This window comes from Cervus canadensis, chromosome 25 (genome assembly GCF_019320065.1).
Source record: "Cervus canadensis isolate Bull #8, Minnesota chromosome 25, ASM1932006v1, whole genome shotgun sequence".
Lineage (NCBI taxonomy): Eukaryota > Metazoa > Chordata > Mammalia > Artiodactyla > Cervidae > Cervus > Cervus canadensis.
Window position 1 is genome coordinate 24,882,033 of NC_057410.1, and position 15,566 is coordinate 24,897,598.

At 39.9% G+C, this 15,566-nt stretch overlaps 1 protein-coding gene and 1 long non-coding RNA gene across 2 annotated transcripts in view; one reads left to right on the top strand and one right to left on the bottom strand.

The window, feature by feature from the left end:
• Positions 1–10: 10 nt before the first annotated feature.
• LOC122427403 lies at positions 11–3,823 on the top strand. The gene is made up of 3 exons (XR_006265412.1): positions 11–125; positions 2,036–2,184; positions 3,765–3,823. It is a non-coding gene; the product is annotated as an uncharacterized LOC122427403 (long non-coding RNA).
• Positions 3,824–4,695: 872 nt separating this feature from the next.
• CCNT1 (cyclin T1) overlaps positions 4,696–15,566 on the bottom strand; it is a 40,654-nt gene continuing 29,783 nt past the window's right edge. The window contains exon 9 of the mRNA XM_043446846.1: positions 4,696–10,714. Within this exon, the coding sequence (XP_043302781.1) occupies positions 9,308–10,714 (1,407 nt within the window). The 3' untranslated portion in view covers positions 4,696–9,307. The remainder of the gene's footprint in view (positions 10,715–15,566) is intronic.

A 15,566-nucleotide genomic window follows, 5' to 3' on the forward strand; every position in this document is an offset into this window, starting at 1 on the left:
CGTGGGTTGTGGGACCTCCTCGGTGGGTACGGCTCTTTCCATTTCCGATCGTGGCTGATGTCCAGGCGGATTTGGGGCGCTCTGTGTGTGATCTTAGGCCGCAGCTATTTCACCACCCCTACACAGTGGGTACAACAAAATCGAAATGTAGAGGCCAAAGAATCACTGTACATTTGACTCTCATTGTTTATACAGGAAAAGGCTTTAGTTTTCTTTTGTGAACAGTTTATTTATGGAAACATTTTTTCAAGTATTTACTGAGCCTGGGAAATTACACATATAAACTTTAAATTTTCAGAACCCTGAGAAGTAGAAACTATGATTTCCATTTTACAGATAAGATAATGGAGGAATAGAACGGGCCCATATCTAGTAAATAGTGCAAGGAGGTGAATTTGAACCCAGCCCTTATTCTGAGTTTCCCCAGTGGCTCAGACGGTAGAGAATCCACTTTCAGTGCAGGATACCCGGATTCTATCCCTGGGAAGATCCTCTGGAAAAGGGAAAGCCAAGCTACTTCAGTATTCTTGCATGGAGAATCCCATGGACAAGAGGAGTCTGGCGGAGAGGGGTAGCAAAGAGTGGGACACAACTGAGCGACTAACACTCATTCTTTATCCCTTGTCTCTTCTATGGAGAAGTGCATTGGACTGAGAGGGCTTCCCAGATGGCTCAGATGGTAAAAGTGTCTGCCAGCACTTTTTCGATCCCTGGGTCGGGAAGGTTCGATCCCTGGGTCGGGAAGCTCCCCTGGAGAAGGAATGACAACCCACGCCAGTATTCTTTCCTGGAAAATTCCATGGACAGAGGAGCCTGGTAGGCTATAGTCCATGGGGTCGCAGAGTCGGACACGACTGAGCGACTTCACTTTCACTTTTTTTCTTTTTGGACTGAGAAAATTGAGTTCTGAGAAAATTGAGTAGATGAGTTCTAGTTGAGGCCTTGCTTCTCTAAAATATTCTACAATTCCATGCTAAATAACGCAGGTATATAGAATGGCAGATAAATCCCAATCTTATAATCCTTTAAGGATTTTTAGTTAAAAGCATCTTTCATCTCACCAGGACTTTGGTAGACATGAGCCAAACTTTTCTCTCCATAACCCTTCTTTATCTTTTTTGCATCCCAACCTTCCCAAACTCTCTATCTGCTGTCAGTTTAAGTAAGCTATTTCTCCACTACCAATGAGCCGGTGAGCATGGTGACCGTAGAGAATGTACAAAGCTCCAGAACAGAAGTTTAGGCACAAGAAGTGATTAAAACCAAAACGGGGAAAGGAAGGCTTATAGGTGCCTTTTCCCAAAGATGAGGGCAATCCTAGAAGGCATTTTCAGAGAATGAGAATGATAACTCTGCTCTTCTGGAGTACACATTCTAGAGTAGTTTGGAATTGTGGATGCAATACAACCATTAAATAGCAACTGTGTTACATAAGCAAACACTCCGACCCTCAGAAGTACAGAGACATTTGTTATAAACACCCTGTAACTCAAAACTAGGGGAGGCAGTCACATTACAGAAAACCTGGGAATCTTCAACCAAATGCAGTGATATCAAAAAGGAAAATTAAAGCCACCATAGGGAACAATGTAAAGAAGCATTAGGGACTAGGTAGAGATGCAACAAAGGCTTTAATTAGGGAGTCTAGAGAAGGCCTTAGTTGGGGCAGGGAGTAGGGGGGCGACTGTGAAATCCTGCTAAGCTTGAGAAGACAAAAAATGCTGTTTAGAACCACTTCTAAGTTGAGGAGGTGTAGAAATTATTCAACGGTCAAGATATTGGTAAATTCTTTCTGCTTTTCATCAAAGTAGATGGCTGATTTTAATCCAAGGAACATCTTGTTAGCTACTGAACAGGTTAAAGTAGACCTGAGGCTGTTTATAAATAGAGGTTAAGGAAAGATGAATTGAAGGACATTTTTAATTTGGAGTTTTGGGGGCTAATTCTAGAGGAAGTGAGTGTTGGGGGAGAGGGGGATAAATTAATGCTAAAATCCTGTACTTTCTAAAGTCATCTTCATCTATTTTCTTTCCAGCTTATCAGGCCAAAACTGGGAGTCATCCTTGATTTCTCTTCAAACCTTACGGCAGATCCTACCAGCTCCAATTTCAAGATATGTACTTATTGCTACCTTCAGCACTTCCAACCTGGTCCAAGCCACTTTCATCGGGTACCTTAGTTACTGTGAGTATTCTTACCTTTGACTTCCTGTAGTCCACTTTCAACACAGCAGCCAAATGAATATTTTGGGAGTGGAGTGGGGTGGGGGTCCACGCCTCACAGCTTCCAGCATCTCACGGTCTTAGTTCCCTGATCTGAGATTGAACCTGGACCCTCGGCAGTGAAAGTCCTAACCATTGCACCACCAGGGAATTCCCCACAACATGAGTATTTTAAAAACCCAAGCTAGATCATGTCACTTCTCAACACTTGTCAATGGTGCTCCATTTCACTGTCTTTATAATGGCTTACAAGGGCCTACTTTATCTAGCCTTCTGCTGCTTCTACCACCACATTTTCCTACTACTTACCGTCTTCCTCAGTCAATTCTGTAACTAGCCCCACTGGCCTCTTTGCTGTTTCTCAAACATGCCAGTCTCTTCTCACCTCACAAACTTTGCAACCTAGAATCCTCTTACTCACAAGTATTCCCATGGCTTGCTCTCTCACCTCTTTCAGGTCTTTCAGTCAGTCAGTCAGTCAGTTCAGTCACTCAGTCGTATCCGACTCTTTGCGACCCCATGAATCGCAGCACGCCAGGCCTCCCTGTCCATCACCAACTCCCGGAGTTTACTCAAACTCATGCCCATCAAGTCAGTGATGCCATCCAGCCATCTCATCCTTCAGGTCTTTGATGAACTGTAGTTTCATAAGGCCTTCCTCCCTGGCCATCTTATTTCCAACTTCAACAATCTTACCCACACACACGAAATCCCTCTCCTTCCCTGCTTTACATTCTCCAAAGTACTTATCATCTAGCATGTTTTATCTCTTCTACAACTAGAATGTAAGTTGTATGAGAGCAAGATGCTTGCTTTGTTTACTGCCATCAGTAAATGGTAATATAGTACTTAGTAAATACTGTATTCTAACTAAGGAATAAATGAAAGGCAAGGGAGTGCCTGAAACTACTTTCCAGAAAAGACGTATCGTAGTTTTAACTTGTTTTCATCACTGGGGTTCTTTGGTTTTGAGTGTTATGAGAATCAAGAAAAGGGGTTAGGATTCCACAGTGCAAAAAAGGTAGCACAAGACAAGTGACAATCCACAAACGAAATCAATTCAACAGAAGTAGGCCCCAGAGCTAGAGATTACGATAAATAGAAGCCTCTAAGGGAATCCACAGGAGTCATAGAGAGGGCTTCAAACTTTCTACAGAATGTTGAATGATAGAGATCAAGCCAATCTTACTGGTTTTCAAAACTGTCAGAGACCAGGATGATTTAGGCACTGATGGTAAGATGAAATGTAATGCTATACCAGTTAGTTTAACAAACCTCTGTAACTAGGGATACAGCTGTTTGGAAGTTTATATTGATTTATACCTCATCTATTCCCCAGGATGATACAGTTGATATCTCTTTTAACAAAAGCAAATCACTAAATGTATGACTTTATAATAAATTTATATCATCCATTCTCACACTGTTCATTTACTACACTTCTCTGTTCTTCCATTTATGTCAGACCAATATTCCTAAAATATGAGCAACTTTATCACTAAAGTTTCAGGAGGAGCGCAGCCAACAAAAATGTTCTTGTAGTATTTCAGAAGACTTCCCTGGTGGCTCAGACGGTAAAGCGTCTACCTACAATGCGGGAGACCCGGGTTCAATTCCTGGATGGGGAAGATCCTCTGGAGAAGGAAATGGCAACCCATTCTAGTACTCTTGCCTGGAGAATCCCACGGATGGAGGAGCCTGGTAGGCTGCAGTCCATGGGGTGGAGCCTGGTAGGCTACAGTCCATGGGGTCGCAAAGAGGCGGACACAACTGAGCGACTTGACTTCACTTACTTCAGTATTTCAGAAAATGGAAGAAGAAATGCACAGAACTCAATTTTTTTTTCAGAAGTGTTTAACACTGTTAAATTTGTCTTTCTTTCCTTTTAGGGCTTTTAAACTATAGCTACTCCTAACTTTTTAAAAAATAATTTAAGCATAAAAATTTATAATTTAAGCATAAATAATTTATAGCATAAAAATTCTCTCCATTTAAATGTGTACTTTACAAAAATTACCTTGTGTATGTGGTTTTATCATTTCCCAGGAAAAGGGTGAGTATTCACTATCAGAGGCTATTAATTTTTTTTCTTACAAAAGCATTGCTGTCTATACCAACATTTCAGATTTTTTCAAAGAACCAAATATACAAGTATGAATCACTGATAATGCTCACTAGATATGCAGTACATGTTGCTATCTTCTGTTAGACTTGTCTGTTTTTCTGTGTACCAGTCATCCTTCCAGGTATCCATGTGACAATATAGAATGAGGGGTTTCTCCCCTCAGCCACATCATACTTATACTGTCAGGTTCACGGTGATGGTCAGATCTTAGGTATTCCCACTGAAGTCAATTCCCACAGGATCCTGTGCAGTAAGAAAGTACATACCATACTACCAAAACTAAGACAACTATTATCATATCAATGAAATGACAGTTAAAGACTAACTTGAAGACTCAGCACACATAAATGATCAGATGAGTGTTTAACATTTATTGATGGGATGGATAAATACAGACTGAGAAACATACTTGACAGCAAAATATCAAATTGATAGCCAGACTATAAAATGTATACAATGTACTTTTTTAATTTTTAAAAACATTTTTTAAAATTTTTTACAAAGAGCCCTTACTGTAATGGTCACTTACATCTTATCATTCACATAACAGCAGTAGAGATCCCAGGAGTAGCATCCAGAATTGAGGTGCCCCAAGGAAGACAGAGGCAAGAGCAGAATAATATGCTGAGAAAGGACTCTTAAGAGCAATACAAAAAAAAAAAAAGACAAAAATATCACCACAAAATTGTACCTGAGTGACATAGATTGGTAAAGTGTTTCACTTTTTTTTTTTTTTTTTTTCCTTCTTTGCTCTTTGGTCTGATAAGAAAACAGTTTTAGGTGTGTGGAGTCGGGTGAGGAGGTGGTCAGTTTCAAATCCAGAAACCTAGGTTAACACTAAGTCAAGTCAGCTGCATTCTTTTCTGTGTGTGCTTAACCCAGCCAGCACTTCCATCTTGTAACCAATCCAATGTGATCAACCACTAATCAGTTAAGGCCTCAGCTTTCAACTGAAGAGTTCCTGATAACCTGATGGAGACATACTTGCTCTGGCTTCAATCAGCATGCTGTCAAGCATCCCTCTCCACGCTTACTATGGCAACAGAAAACCCAAGGCTTTCTCTTCTTTTCATTCGCCATGAATACACACTTAAAAACAGGAAGAGCAGACACCACTTTTCAGTAAACATTCCCTTAGAGACATTAAAATGGAAGGGTCTCCCACGTAAAAATAATTCTCACTCAAGACCACTCTATCAGGCAGGATTATAGTACCAGGCTTTTTATCCCACATAAGGATAAAGAGATAAAACTTGACAGTGTGATACAACATGAACATTTTTTAAACCACCAGGAACAGACACTCAGTTAAAAGCTGGGTGTTGACAAGCAGCAACACAAGAAATCTGGGGAGGCATCAGTCACTGAAAGTTTAGTGGGACTGCAAAGGGCTTACTTCTCACCATGTGAAGGGTTGCACAGGCTGCTTAAATTCTCCCAACCCCAAGAGAATAACATTTGTATTCCAACTTCAAGATGGAATTCCCTTTTCCCTGGCATTAAGATCAAAACAGATTATCAACAAAGGAATAATCCTCTTAAAAGTTAATCAGTTCCCAAGTTCCCACAGTCCCCTGTTTCTGTGGGAAATACAGGTATGTTTAGAGTCCAACCATACTGGGATAAGACCCCTCTAATCGGCCTTTGTCCAGGAACAAAGAGGGGAATGGATTTTCAATATGGGGAGTTAGGTAGCAGAGGTGAAAGTAAATCCAGCACTGATGTTACCATGATTTTATTTCTATATTCTAATCCATTGCTGTTCCAACTGGAGATTTAATTTTTCTATCAATACTGGTGAAGCCAATAATACAGAACTATGTAAAAGGATACATTAAATGAAAACACTAAAATCATTAAAAAAGGGGGGGGGGGTAGGGTGCTGAGGGTCTCAGATATGGAAACACATTGATTCAAGTAAAAAGACTAGACTAATTCCTATGTATTTTCTAAACCCAAAAAGCATAACTGATACTTCAGAAGACCAACGTAGCTTTAGATTAATGCTTCACGAAAGGTAAGCGAAAAGCAACACAGGTATCTGATTAAAAGTCCTAAGGACAATTCACAGATAATCTTTTTGCCAACATGAGATTCAAGCAAAGTTTCAGGAATGAGATTTATAGAACCTGAGGCTCCAGGCCTGCTTATCACCACTTATCCTTGATAGTCTAGGTTAAAAGGAGGGGGGGGGGAGTCATGGTTACTAGACTAACTTTAGATGTATAAATCCTGTTTCTCACCCTTTGAAGTGGTGAGGGTAAAAGACGACACAGTGTTTAGAAACCACACAACCTCGTGAAGCCTAAGTTTACGGAATTTGGACAACATGCATGCTAGTTGACAGGGACATGTGCTAACCCAAAGACAATGCAGCAAACACTTCATGCAGAGCCCATGAGTCTCATAACATATGCACAGATATAAAAGCAGACACTGCAGGTTATCTTAAAACAGTATCAGGAGGCACTAATATAGAAAAGTCTCTAAACTGACCTATATCAGCAATGATCTACTAGTGCAAAGGCCAGACTATGCAGCAGAAAGCAGCTTTTAGGCTCTAGTAAGCACTTTTTTCAAGGTCACTCCTGACAAAGTTCTAAGGAACTAACCAGACTGCCATGGAGAACTGCTGAGGCCAAGTGGATATGTATCTCTGTGGTGAGGAAGTGAATGTGATTAGAAAATATGTGACATTTCATGAGAAAAACTTAAAGCTGTAAGAGACATTTTCATAATCAAATCAGTGATCATCACTTCCACAAAGATACAAAAGCAAACTAAATAACCTTTAAAGGTCAGGGAAGAAAGCTGACTCCACCAAACAAAATCTAAACAAACAGCCTAAATTTAGTAAATACATCACGCATCTACCAATTACCAAACGTAACACAGAAAATATCAAGGAGAGAGAGGAAAATGTCATCTGTAAAAGTAAAGTGACATTCCAAGTCAAAAGTATTACTGGTGTATCGATCAGCAGAGAGCTCACTTTACACAGCAATGGCAGGCACTCTGGACAGTTAAAATATGTAGAGACATAGGACACTAACTCACCTTTGATTAAGGTTTATTGTACAAATTCCCTCCTATATTAAGCCAGTGCATCATCAATTCCAACTGCCTCAGTTTTTTCCCCAACCTGTTCCTGGCAAGCAGCAGCACACATAAAACTCCTATCTCCCTATGACTTCCAATAAAAAAATTCAATTTATCCATAAAGAATATTTGGTGTGGAAAAAAAGCTGCATTAAAATCAAGAAGACAAATTCAAATTGCATCACCTTTTCCATAGCAAAAAACACCATGAAGACTGAAGAATATCACATTAAATGATCTGTGACTTGGTGGCATTTTCAGCTGGACAACTTGGCTTAGAATTCTTTCTAGCCCCCTGAAAGACTTCTTTCCTCAACAAAACATTCACTCCTAAAACATGGGACAATTAAGTACCCATAAGAACAGGACTCCTGATCCATGTTTCTAAAGGACTTTTAGAAATCTCCAGAAGAACTTCTGCCTAGAATTAAAGCCACCAAAGATGGACAATCTAAACGTAACAGTTATCTGTAGGCTAGGCTAGCTCACCCTCATGGCATCAGCACTGTTCAATTCCTAAGTTTCGATCTCTGAAGTCATATAGACTGCAAAATTTGAGGATGCAGCTGCTTCCCTTCAGACATACAGAAAGTCTTACATTCATAATATAATTTAAAATATAATGTCCTAAAAATTCCCAATCACAATTTTCATTGTTTTCAGTATCCTCTAGCTCCATGGCTTCTCCCAGAACTATTCTTACATATGGTCTGGGCTTCACAGAAAGGACAGCACACCCCACTTCCATTCAGAGACCCTGAGACTGCTCTCACTTGAACACCTTCCTAAAGCCCAACGTGGAGGGGTGGGGGGGGGGGATACAATTCTGTAGGGCCAAAGCCAGCCTAGCTCTCTAGCCTTCTTCCTCGATCCCATCTTTGTTCTCTATCAAAAGGAAAAAGAGGGTAAAAAAGGAAGTTTGTGTAAGAGTCCAAAGTCAGACTACTGACTGCACCTGCCCAAATTAGAATTTAGAAGGCTACCTCCAATTACAACATAAAGAATAGGGGAAATCATCACGCCAAATATATGCCTCTTCCTCCCTTTATGCTCAGAAAGGCCACACCGTGTTCTTTCTAGTAGACTGTCGAGAAGTAGAAATGGTGAAGGACAGGGAGGGAAAGATAAAACATGATTTTTAAACACACACACACTTAATATCACACGCACCCACACTTATTTACACACTTACAGGTCAAAACACTTCAAGTGGCCAGAGCCTGTCTCAGAACTCATGGCCAAAATCCTATCTTCCCGTCCCGCCTACACACACCCCCAACCCTCCAATCCCACCCGGAAGGACTCATTACTGTGTATCTCATACACACAGCAAAATCCCTACCCCTTCCCCAATTATATATATAAAAAAAAAAAAAACTAAACAGATAACTTACTTTCTTTAAATTATTTTTTAAAAGTCTCTTAAAAGATTTTGACGTTTAAATACTTCCTCTCTTCTGATATATTAAACACCAAAGGGATACACAACTGCTTGATAAAACACACCCTCCATGTTTCAGTCCTAGCAAGAAGAGGGAAGATACCAACTCTAGTCAACCTAATCAGGAGGTGGAGGGGCCAAGAAGAGAGAAAGTATTCTGAATCATTCACAGCTTTAACACATTCTCACCTCTCCAATACCAGTAAAAACTATAATAAAATAGTTAAATTTCTGAGGCAGGAGATATTAACCACCAAGGTCCTCAACCATCCTCCCACCTATGTCTCAATATTAATTTATTCCCTAGTCCAAGAAGGGTGACATATTTTATATGAGAAGTAATTTTCTTAGTCCAGAATCAGTAGTTTAAAAACAAATGCGTTTTTAAAGAAGCTTTTTTCTCCTCTTCTTTTTCTTTTTTTACTTGGGAAGGGGTGGAAGTGGTGGAGGAGGTTCTGATGGTAGAGGTGGTGGCCGGGGTTTGTCTGTGTTGCCAGATCTGGAGGACATTCCACCAGCCCGTGGATTCATATATTCTCCGTAAGAATGAACGTATTCAAACGCTGGGGGCTGAGTGGGCTGAACACCCTGGGCATTGAGAAGGGAGTTAAGCATATTCACAGTATCTTGATAGTCTGTGGTCTGGGGTGTATTGTGACTATTGGCCCCAGTGGAGCTTTTATCCAATTTCATGTGAGGAACTCGAGTTTTACAGCTGGGCTGTGAAAAATGAAGGCCACTTGTGTCTGAGCTATGCCCAGGCAACTGGGCCATTGTAGGAAGAGGTGGGAAGGAAAAATTTATGGAAGAGGATTTAGCACTCTTGGCAGTCTTGGCTGAATGATCATACGCCGCCCCTCCAGTCTCCTCAGGGAGGGGCCTTTTACGAGAAGAACTGGAAGAGGAGAAACAGCTAGACAAGCCATAGGGTTTGTGTGCTAAGGTGCTTGTCTGGCTACTATGTTTTGGATCACCCAGACGTTTGTTCCCAGGACCAGCTGGAAGCTGTGAGTGAGAGTGTTTGTGTGAGTGGTGATTATGATGATGATGATGATTAGATGGGTGAGTTTTGTGCTTTTCTTTGTGCTCTCGGTTCTTTGTGACACTGTCATCTACAGAATTGTGCTTGTCAGCTGCAGTGTGAACTTTAATGCGCATTTTTATCTCCTCTGGTTTTGCAGAGGCAGCTTTATCTCCACCTGTCATTGGAATTCTCATTTTGAGAGCAGTTTTGTCAGTTTTTTCCAGAAAAGACCGCTCAGGGTTTTCTGAGCCCTCTATGGGCATTTTCAGAATGACCGAAGAATGGCTATCATGGTGAGACAGGAGATTCTGGGCAGCATACGCATACTGTGACTTCACATTGGCCTCCATGTTCTCCAGTTGCCTCTTCTGGGCAGCCAACTCTTCTGCATGCTTTGCACGGTATTCTTTCAGTGATACTTTAGCTGACGGCACACTCTTACTATTCTGTTTCTGGGAAACAAACGCATTTGAACCATCCTGTTGTAAGGAATGATCAACTCCTACAAGTGCTAAATTCTCACTCTTCCGATAACCCTGAGCAGGTTCTACCTTGAAAGGAGGGTGGGAGGACAGCCAACGCTCACTTGACAACATCTCCACATTGCTTAGGTTGCTCTTTGAGTCTTCAGTGGCTGGAAGGGAAGGCACTGCACTTGTGGTAGAAGAAGCTGACATGCTCATTAAACCTGCGATAGTTGTATCTGAAGAGCTCTGAGAAATCATATTAAGGATTGTCTGCTCCGAAGAGTTTTCATCTGCTCCTCGGTCATCTGCTTTTGTTTTCCTGTCAGCCTGCCATGCCTAGAATGAAGCAAATAACATTTTTTCACTTCAAGTAATTCATCATATGGGGAAAAAACACTGAAATGAGTAGCCTGTATCTGCTGTGGCATTGGGAGTTGGGATAGCCCATAACCAGAAGGCTACTCTAACATGAGATTGACAATTATTACTATCAGGAGATTTAAGATTTTTTAAAACTTCAATCAAGAATCACAAGATCGCAAAGAGGCACAATACCTAAGGTATGAAAGCAAGCCAAGTGTCCAACAAAAAAAAAAAGAACGGATTTAAAAAATGTGGCCTATACATACAATGAAATATCATTTAACCTTAAAAGAGGAGGGAGACTCTGTGAAGACAGCAGAATAGGAAGCCCCAAGAATCTGTCTCCCACCTAAACAACAACTGCACAGGCAGAATCTTTCTGATATAACTATTTTGGAACACTAGTCTGCTGAAGGCTTGTAATTTCCAGGGTAAGTAAGCCATGGACAAATAATTGGGTTTAATTTCCCTCAATTTCAGCTCTCAGCCCCAGGCAGCTGTGCATCTGTTCCTACAGTAGCTTTCTCACAGCCTGGGGAAGCCTGACTGGCAAATACTGGAGATCTGTGCTCTGATCACTGACTGTTGCTTTCAATCACAGAGGTACAAAGAAGCAGGTGACCACTGTTGTTGCACCTCCCTCCATTGTTGTGATCCCCTCCTCCTCTGGCTGAAGTGAATTCCCCAAATACAAACGGCCAATACCCTTCCTCCCCCACTTCATTTTTTCCTTTTCCCTCTTTAGGAGCCAGATACTATGGTAGAACATTAAAAAACTACATATACAGAAATGTCTAGGAGAAGGCTCAGAAAAGAGAAGTCCATAATTTTACACATCAGGCTAATCTTCAGCACAGAGATATCCCTCCAAATCAAGCCACCAGCCCAAATATACAAAAAGAAAAAATAACAAACCCCAGGAAAGCAAGGGAATCTGATTTCAGAGTTACCATGTTATTAGATTCAAACATTCAATCTTCAACAACAACAAAGTCATATATAAAGAAACAAAAAGTATAGCCCATTTGAAAGGGAAAAAAAATCAACAGAAAATGTCCTGAAAAAGACCCAATGGCAAATCTACTAGGCAAAGACGTTAAAATAACGGCCTTAAAGATACTTAAGGAAACGAAGTTGAAAGTTTAACAACATGTTAACAAAATGAGATAAGAGATTTAAAAAGAAAATAAAAATTTTTAAAGAAACCAGAAAGAAATCCTAGAGCTGAAAAGTACAATAACTGAAATGAAAATGCACTGGAGGGTTTCAAAGGCAGATCTGAACAGCCAGAAAAATCCGCAAACTTGAAGACAGCACAATGGAAATTGTATCAAGTCTGAGGAACTGAAAGGAAAAAAAAGAAATTAGAGCACTATAACTTTAGGATGTTCAAGATAATCCCATGATACATACAAAGAAAACAGCCTGGAATACAAAAAACAAGCAAGAAAGTTTAAAATTTTTCACTGTGAAAGATCAACTAAGTACAAAAAACAGTAATGCAGGAAATGGACAAAAAGCTCTAAGGCATACAGGCATACTTGTGGAGATGCTGTGGGTTCAGTTTCAGACCATCTCAATGAAGCTAATATCACAATAAAGTCAGGGAATTCCCTGGTAGTTCAGTCGGTAAAGAATCTGCCTGCAGTGCAGGAGACCCGGGTTCAGTCCCCAGCTTGGGAAGATACCCTGGAGAAGGAAATGACAACCCACTCCAGTATTCTTGCCTGGAAATCCCATGGACAGAGGAGCCTGGTGGGCTACAGTCCACAGGGTCGCAAGAGTCAGACAGACTGCGCATCTAAACCACCACCACCACCATAATAAAGCAAGCACCAAAAAATTTCTCATTACCCACTGCATATAAAAATTATCCTTATATTAAGTCTATTAAATATGCAACAGCATTATTTTAAAAAAAAAAAGGCATACACCTTAATTCAAAATACCTTATTGCTAAAAAATGCTAACCATCATTTGAGTTGTGGTAGTAATATTAAGGATTATTGATGGCATATCACCATGATAGGAATTTCCAAAATGTAACAGACACAAAGTAAGCAAATACTGTTGGGAAAATGGCACAAACAAACCTTTTCATTGCAAGGCTGCCACAAACCTTCATTATAAAAAGTGCAATATCTGCAAAGTGCAATAAAACTAGGTATGCCTATTAAAAAAATACTGTAAGTGACAGAAGTCTCTCCTTATCTGTAATTACTTTAAGTGTAAGTGGACTAAACTCTTAAAGAAAAGACAGATTTGTAGAATGGGTAAAAACATATGCTCAAACTCCAACTTACAGTTATCTATATGCCACTGAGATCCAAAGACCCAAACAAGCAAAGTGAAAGGATGGAAAAAGAAATACAATGCCAACAGTAACCAGGAGAACATGCATGGCTACTCTAAGAGCAGACAAAATAGACTTTAAATCAAAAAAGGTTTTAAAAGACAAAGAAGGACATTATATATGTTAAAAGGCTAGGTACAGAAGTAAGACACACCAGTTATAAATATTTACATACCTAGTGACTGGCCATCAAAATATATGAGGCCAAAACCTAAAAGAATTCAAGAAAAATAGACGGCTTTACAGTAATAGTTGAAGACTTCAATGCCCCCTCACAATGATAGATCAGACAGAAGATGAGGAAATAGGACTTAAATAATAAATAAACTAACTAGATCCAATAAATATATACAGAACACTCTCCCCCAAATCAGCAGCATACATTCTTTAAGTGCATATGAGACATTTTCCAGGACAGACCATATGTTAGGCCGCAAACTTAGTCAAAAGATTTTAAAAAACACATAATCACACTAAAAATCAAAACGAGATCAAAGTTAGTGAAAACTGGGGGAAAAAAATCACAAATTGTGGAAATTAAACCAATGGATCAAAGAAATCAAAAGGGAAATGAGAAAATACTTAGAGAAAAAGGAAAACAAAAGTACAACATTTCAAAACAAGGGAGGTAGCAAAAGTGGTGCTAAGGGAGAAATTTACAGCTATAAACATACTAAAATCAGGAAACTAAAATCCCACAAGCTATGAAACACAAAAACAAATCAACAAACATCTCAAAATAACAAACTTACAATTTAAGGAACTAGAAAAAGAGGAACTAAACACAAAGGTAGCAGAGAGAAAGATACAATAAAGATTAGAGCAGAGAATAAAATGAAGCAAAGAAAAATAGAGAAAAATCAAAAAACAAAATTTGGGGACTTCCCTGATGGTCACGTAGTTAAGAATCTGCCTGTCAATGCAGAGGACACAGGTTCAATCCCTAGTCCAGAAAGATCCCACATGACATGGAACAATTAAGCCCATGCACAACAACTACTGAGCACAGGCTCTAGAGCCCGTGACCTTAACTACTCAGCCTGTGTGTTCCCATTCCTGAAGCCTGCACACGCAGAGCCCGTGCTCCACAGCGAGAGAAGCCACCACAAAAAGTAACACCAATCCTTTTCAAACTCTCCAGAAAATAAGAGGAGGAATACTTCTCAACTCATTCTATGAGGTGAGCATCACCCTGATACCAAAATCAGACAAAAACACTGTAAGAAAGGAAAACTACAGGCCAATATCCCTTAAAAACAGATAAAAAATCGTCAACAAAATACTAGCAAAATGAATTTGACAGCCTATTTTAAAAACTACATATCATGACTAAGTGGGATTTATTCCTGGAATATAAAGACAGTTCAACATACGGAAATCAATTGATATAATATGTCACAAAAAGTAAGACACGACTGAGCACGTACACAAGCACATCAGATAACCAGAATGAAGGGGAAAAAAAAAACACCACCACATGATCATCTCAATTCATGAAGAAAAAGCATCTGACAAAATTCAACACACTTTCAAGATAAAAATACTCAACAAACGAGGGATATAAGAAAACTATCTAAACATAATAAAAGCCATATTTATAAAAAACCCACAGTGAATATCACATTCAATAGTGAAAGACTGAAAGCTTTCCTTAATATCAAGAATAAGGTAAGGATGCTCACTTTCAACACCTGCATTCAACACACTTCTGGAAGTCCAAGCCACAGCAATCAAGGCAAGAAAAAGAAATAGAAGGCATCAAATTGGGACTTCCCTGGTGGTCCAGTGGTTAAGAATCTGCCTGCCAATGCAGGGGACTCCGGTTCAATCCCTGGTCCAGGAAGATCCCACATACCATGGAGCAACAAAACTGGTGCGCTATCAATACTGAGCCAGCACTCCAGAGCCTGTGAGCCATGACTAGAGAAAGCCCGTGCACAGCAATGAAGGCCAAGCGTAGCAAAAAAAAAAGAAGGCATCAAATTGGAAAAGAAGTAATATTATCAGTCTGTAGATGACATGAGCTTATATGTAGAAAACTCCAAAGATTCCATCAAAAAATTATTTTTTCTAATTCTATTAGAATTAATCAATGAATTAGGCAAAGCAGCAGGACAAATAAAATTCAGTTACAGTTCCCTGAATGAACAGTAAACAATCTGAAAAGGAAATTATATGAAAACAATTCCATTTACAACAGCATCAAAAAGAACAAAGTACTTAGAAATTACCAAGTAAAAGACTTGCATGGGCTTCCCTAGTAGCTCAAGATGGTAAAGCATCTGACTGCAATGCAGGAGACTGGGGTTCAATCCCTAGGTTGGGAAGATCCCCTGGAGAAGGAAATGGCAACCCACTCCAGTATCCTTGCCTGGAAAATCCCACGGACAGAAGAACCTGGTGGGCTGTACAGTCCATGGGGTCACAAAGAATCCGACACGACTCAGCGACTAACACACAAAAGACTTGAAC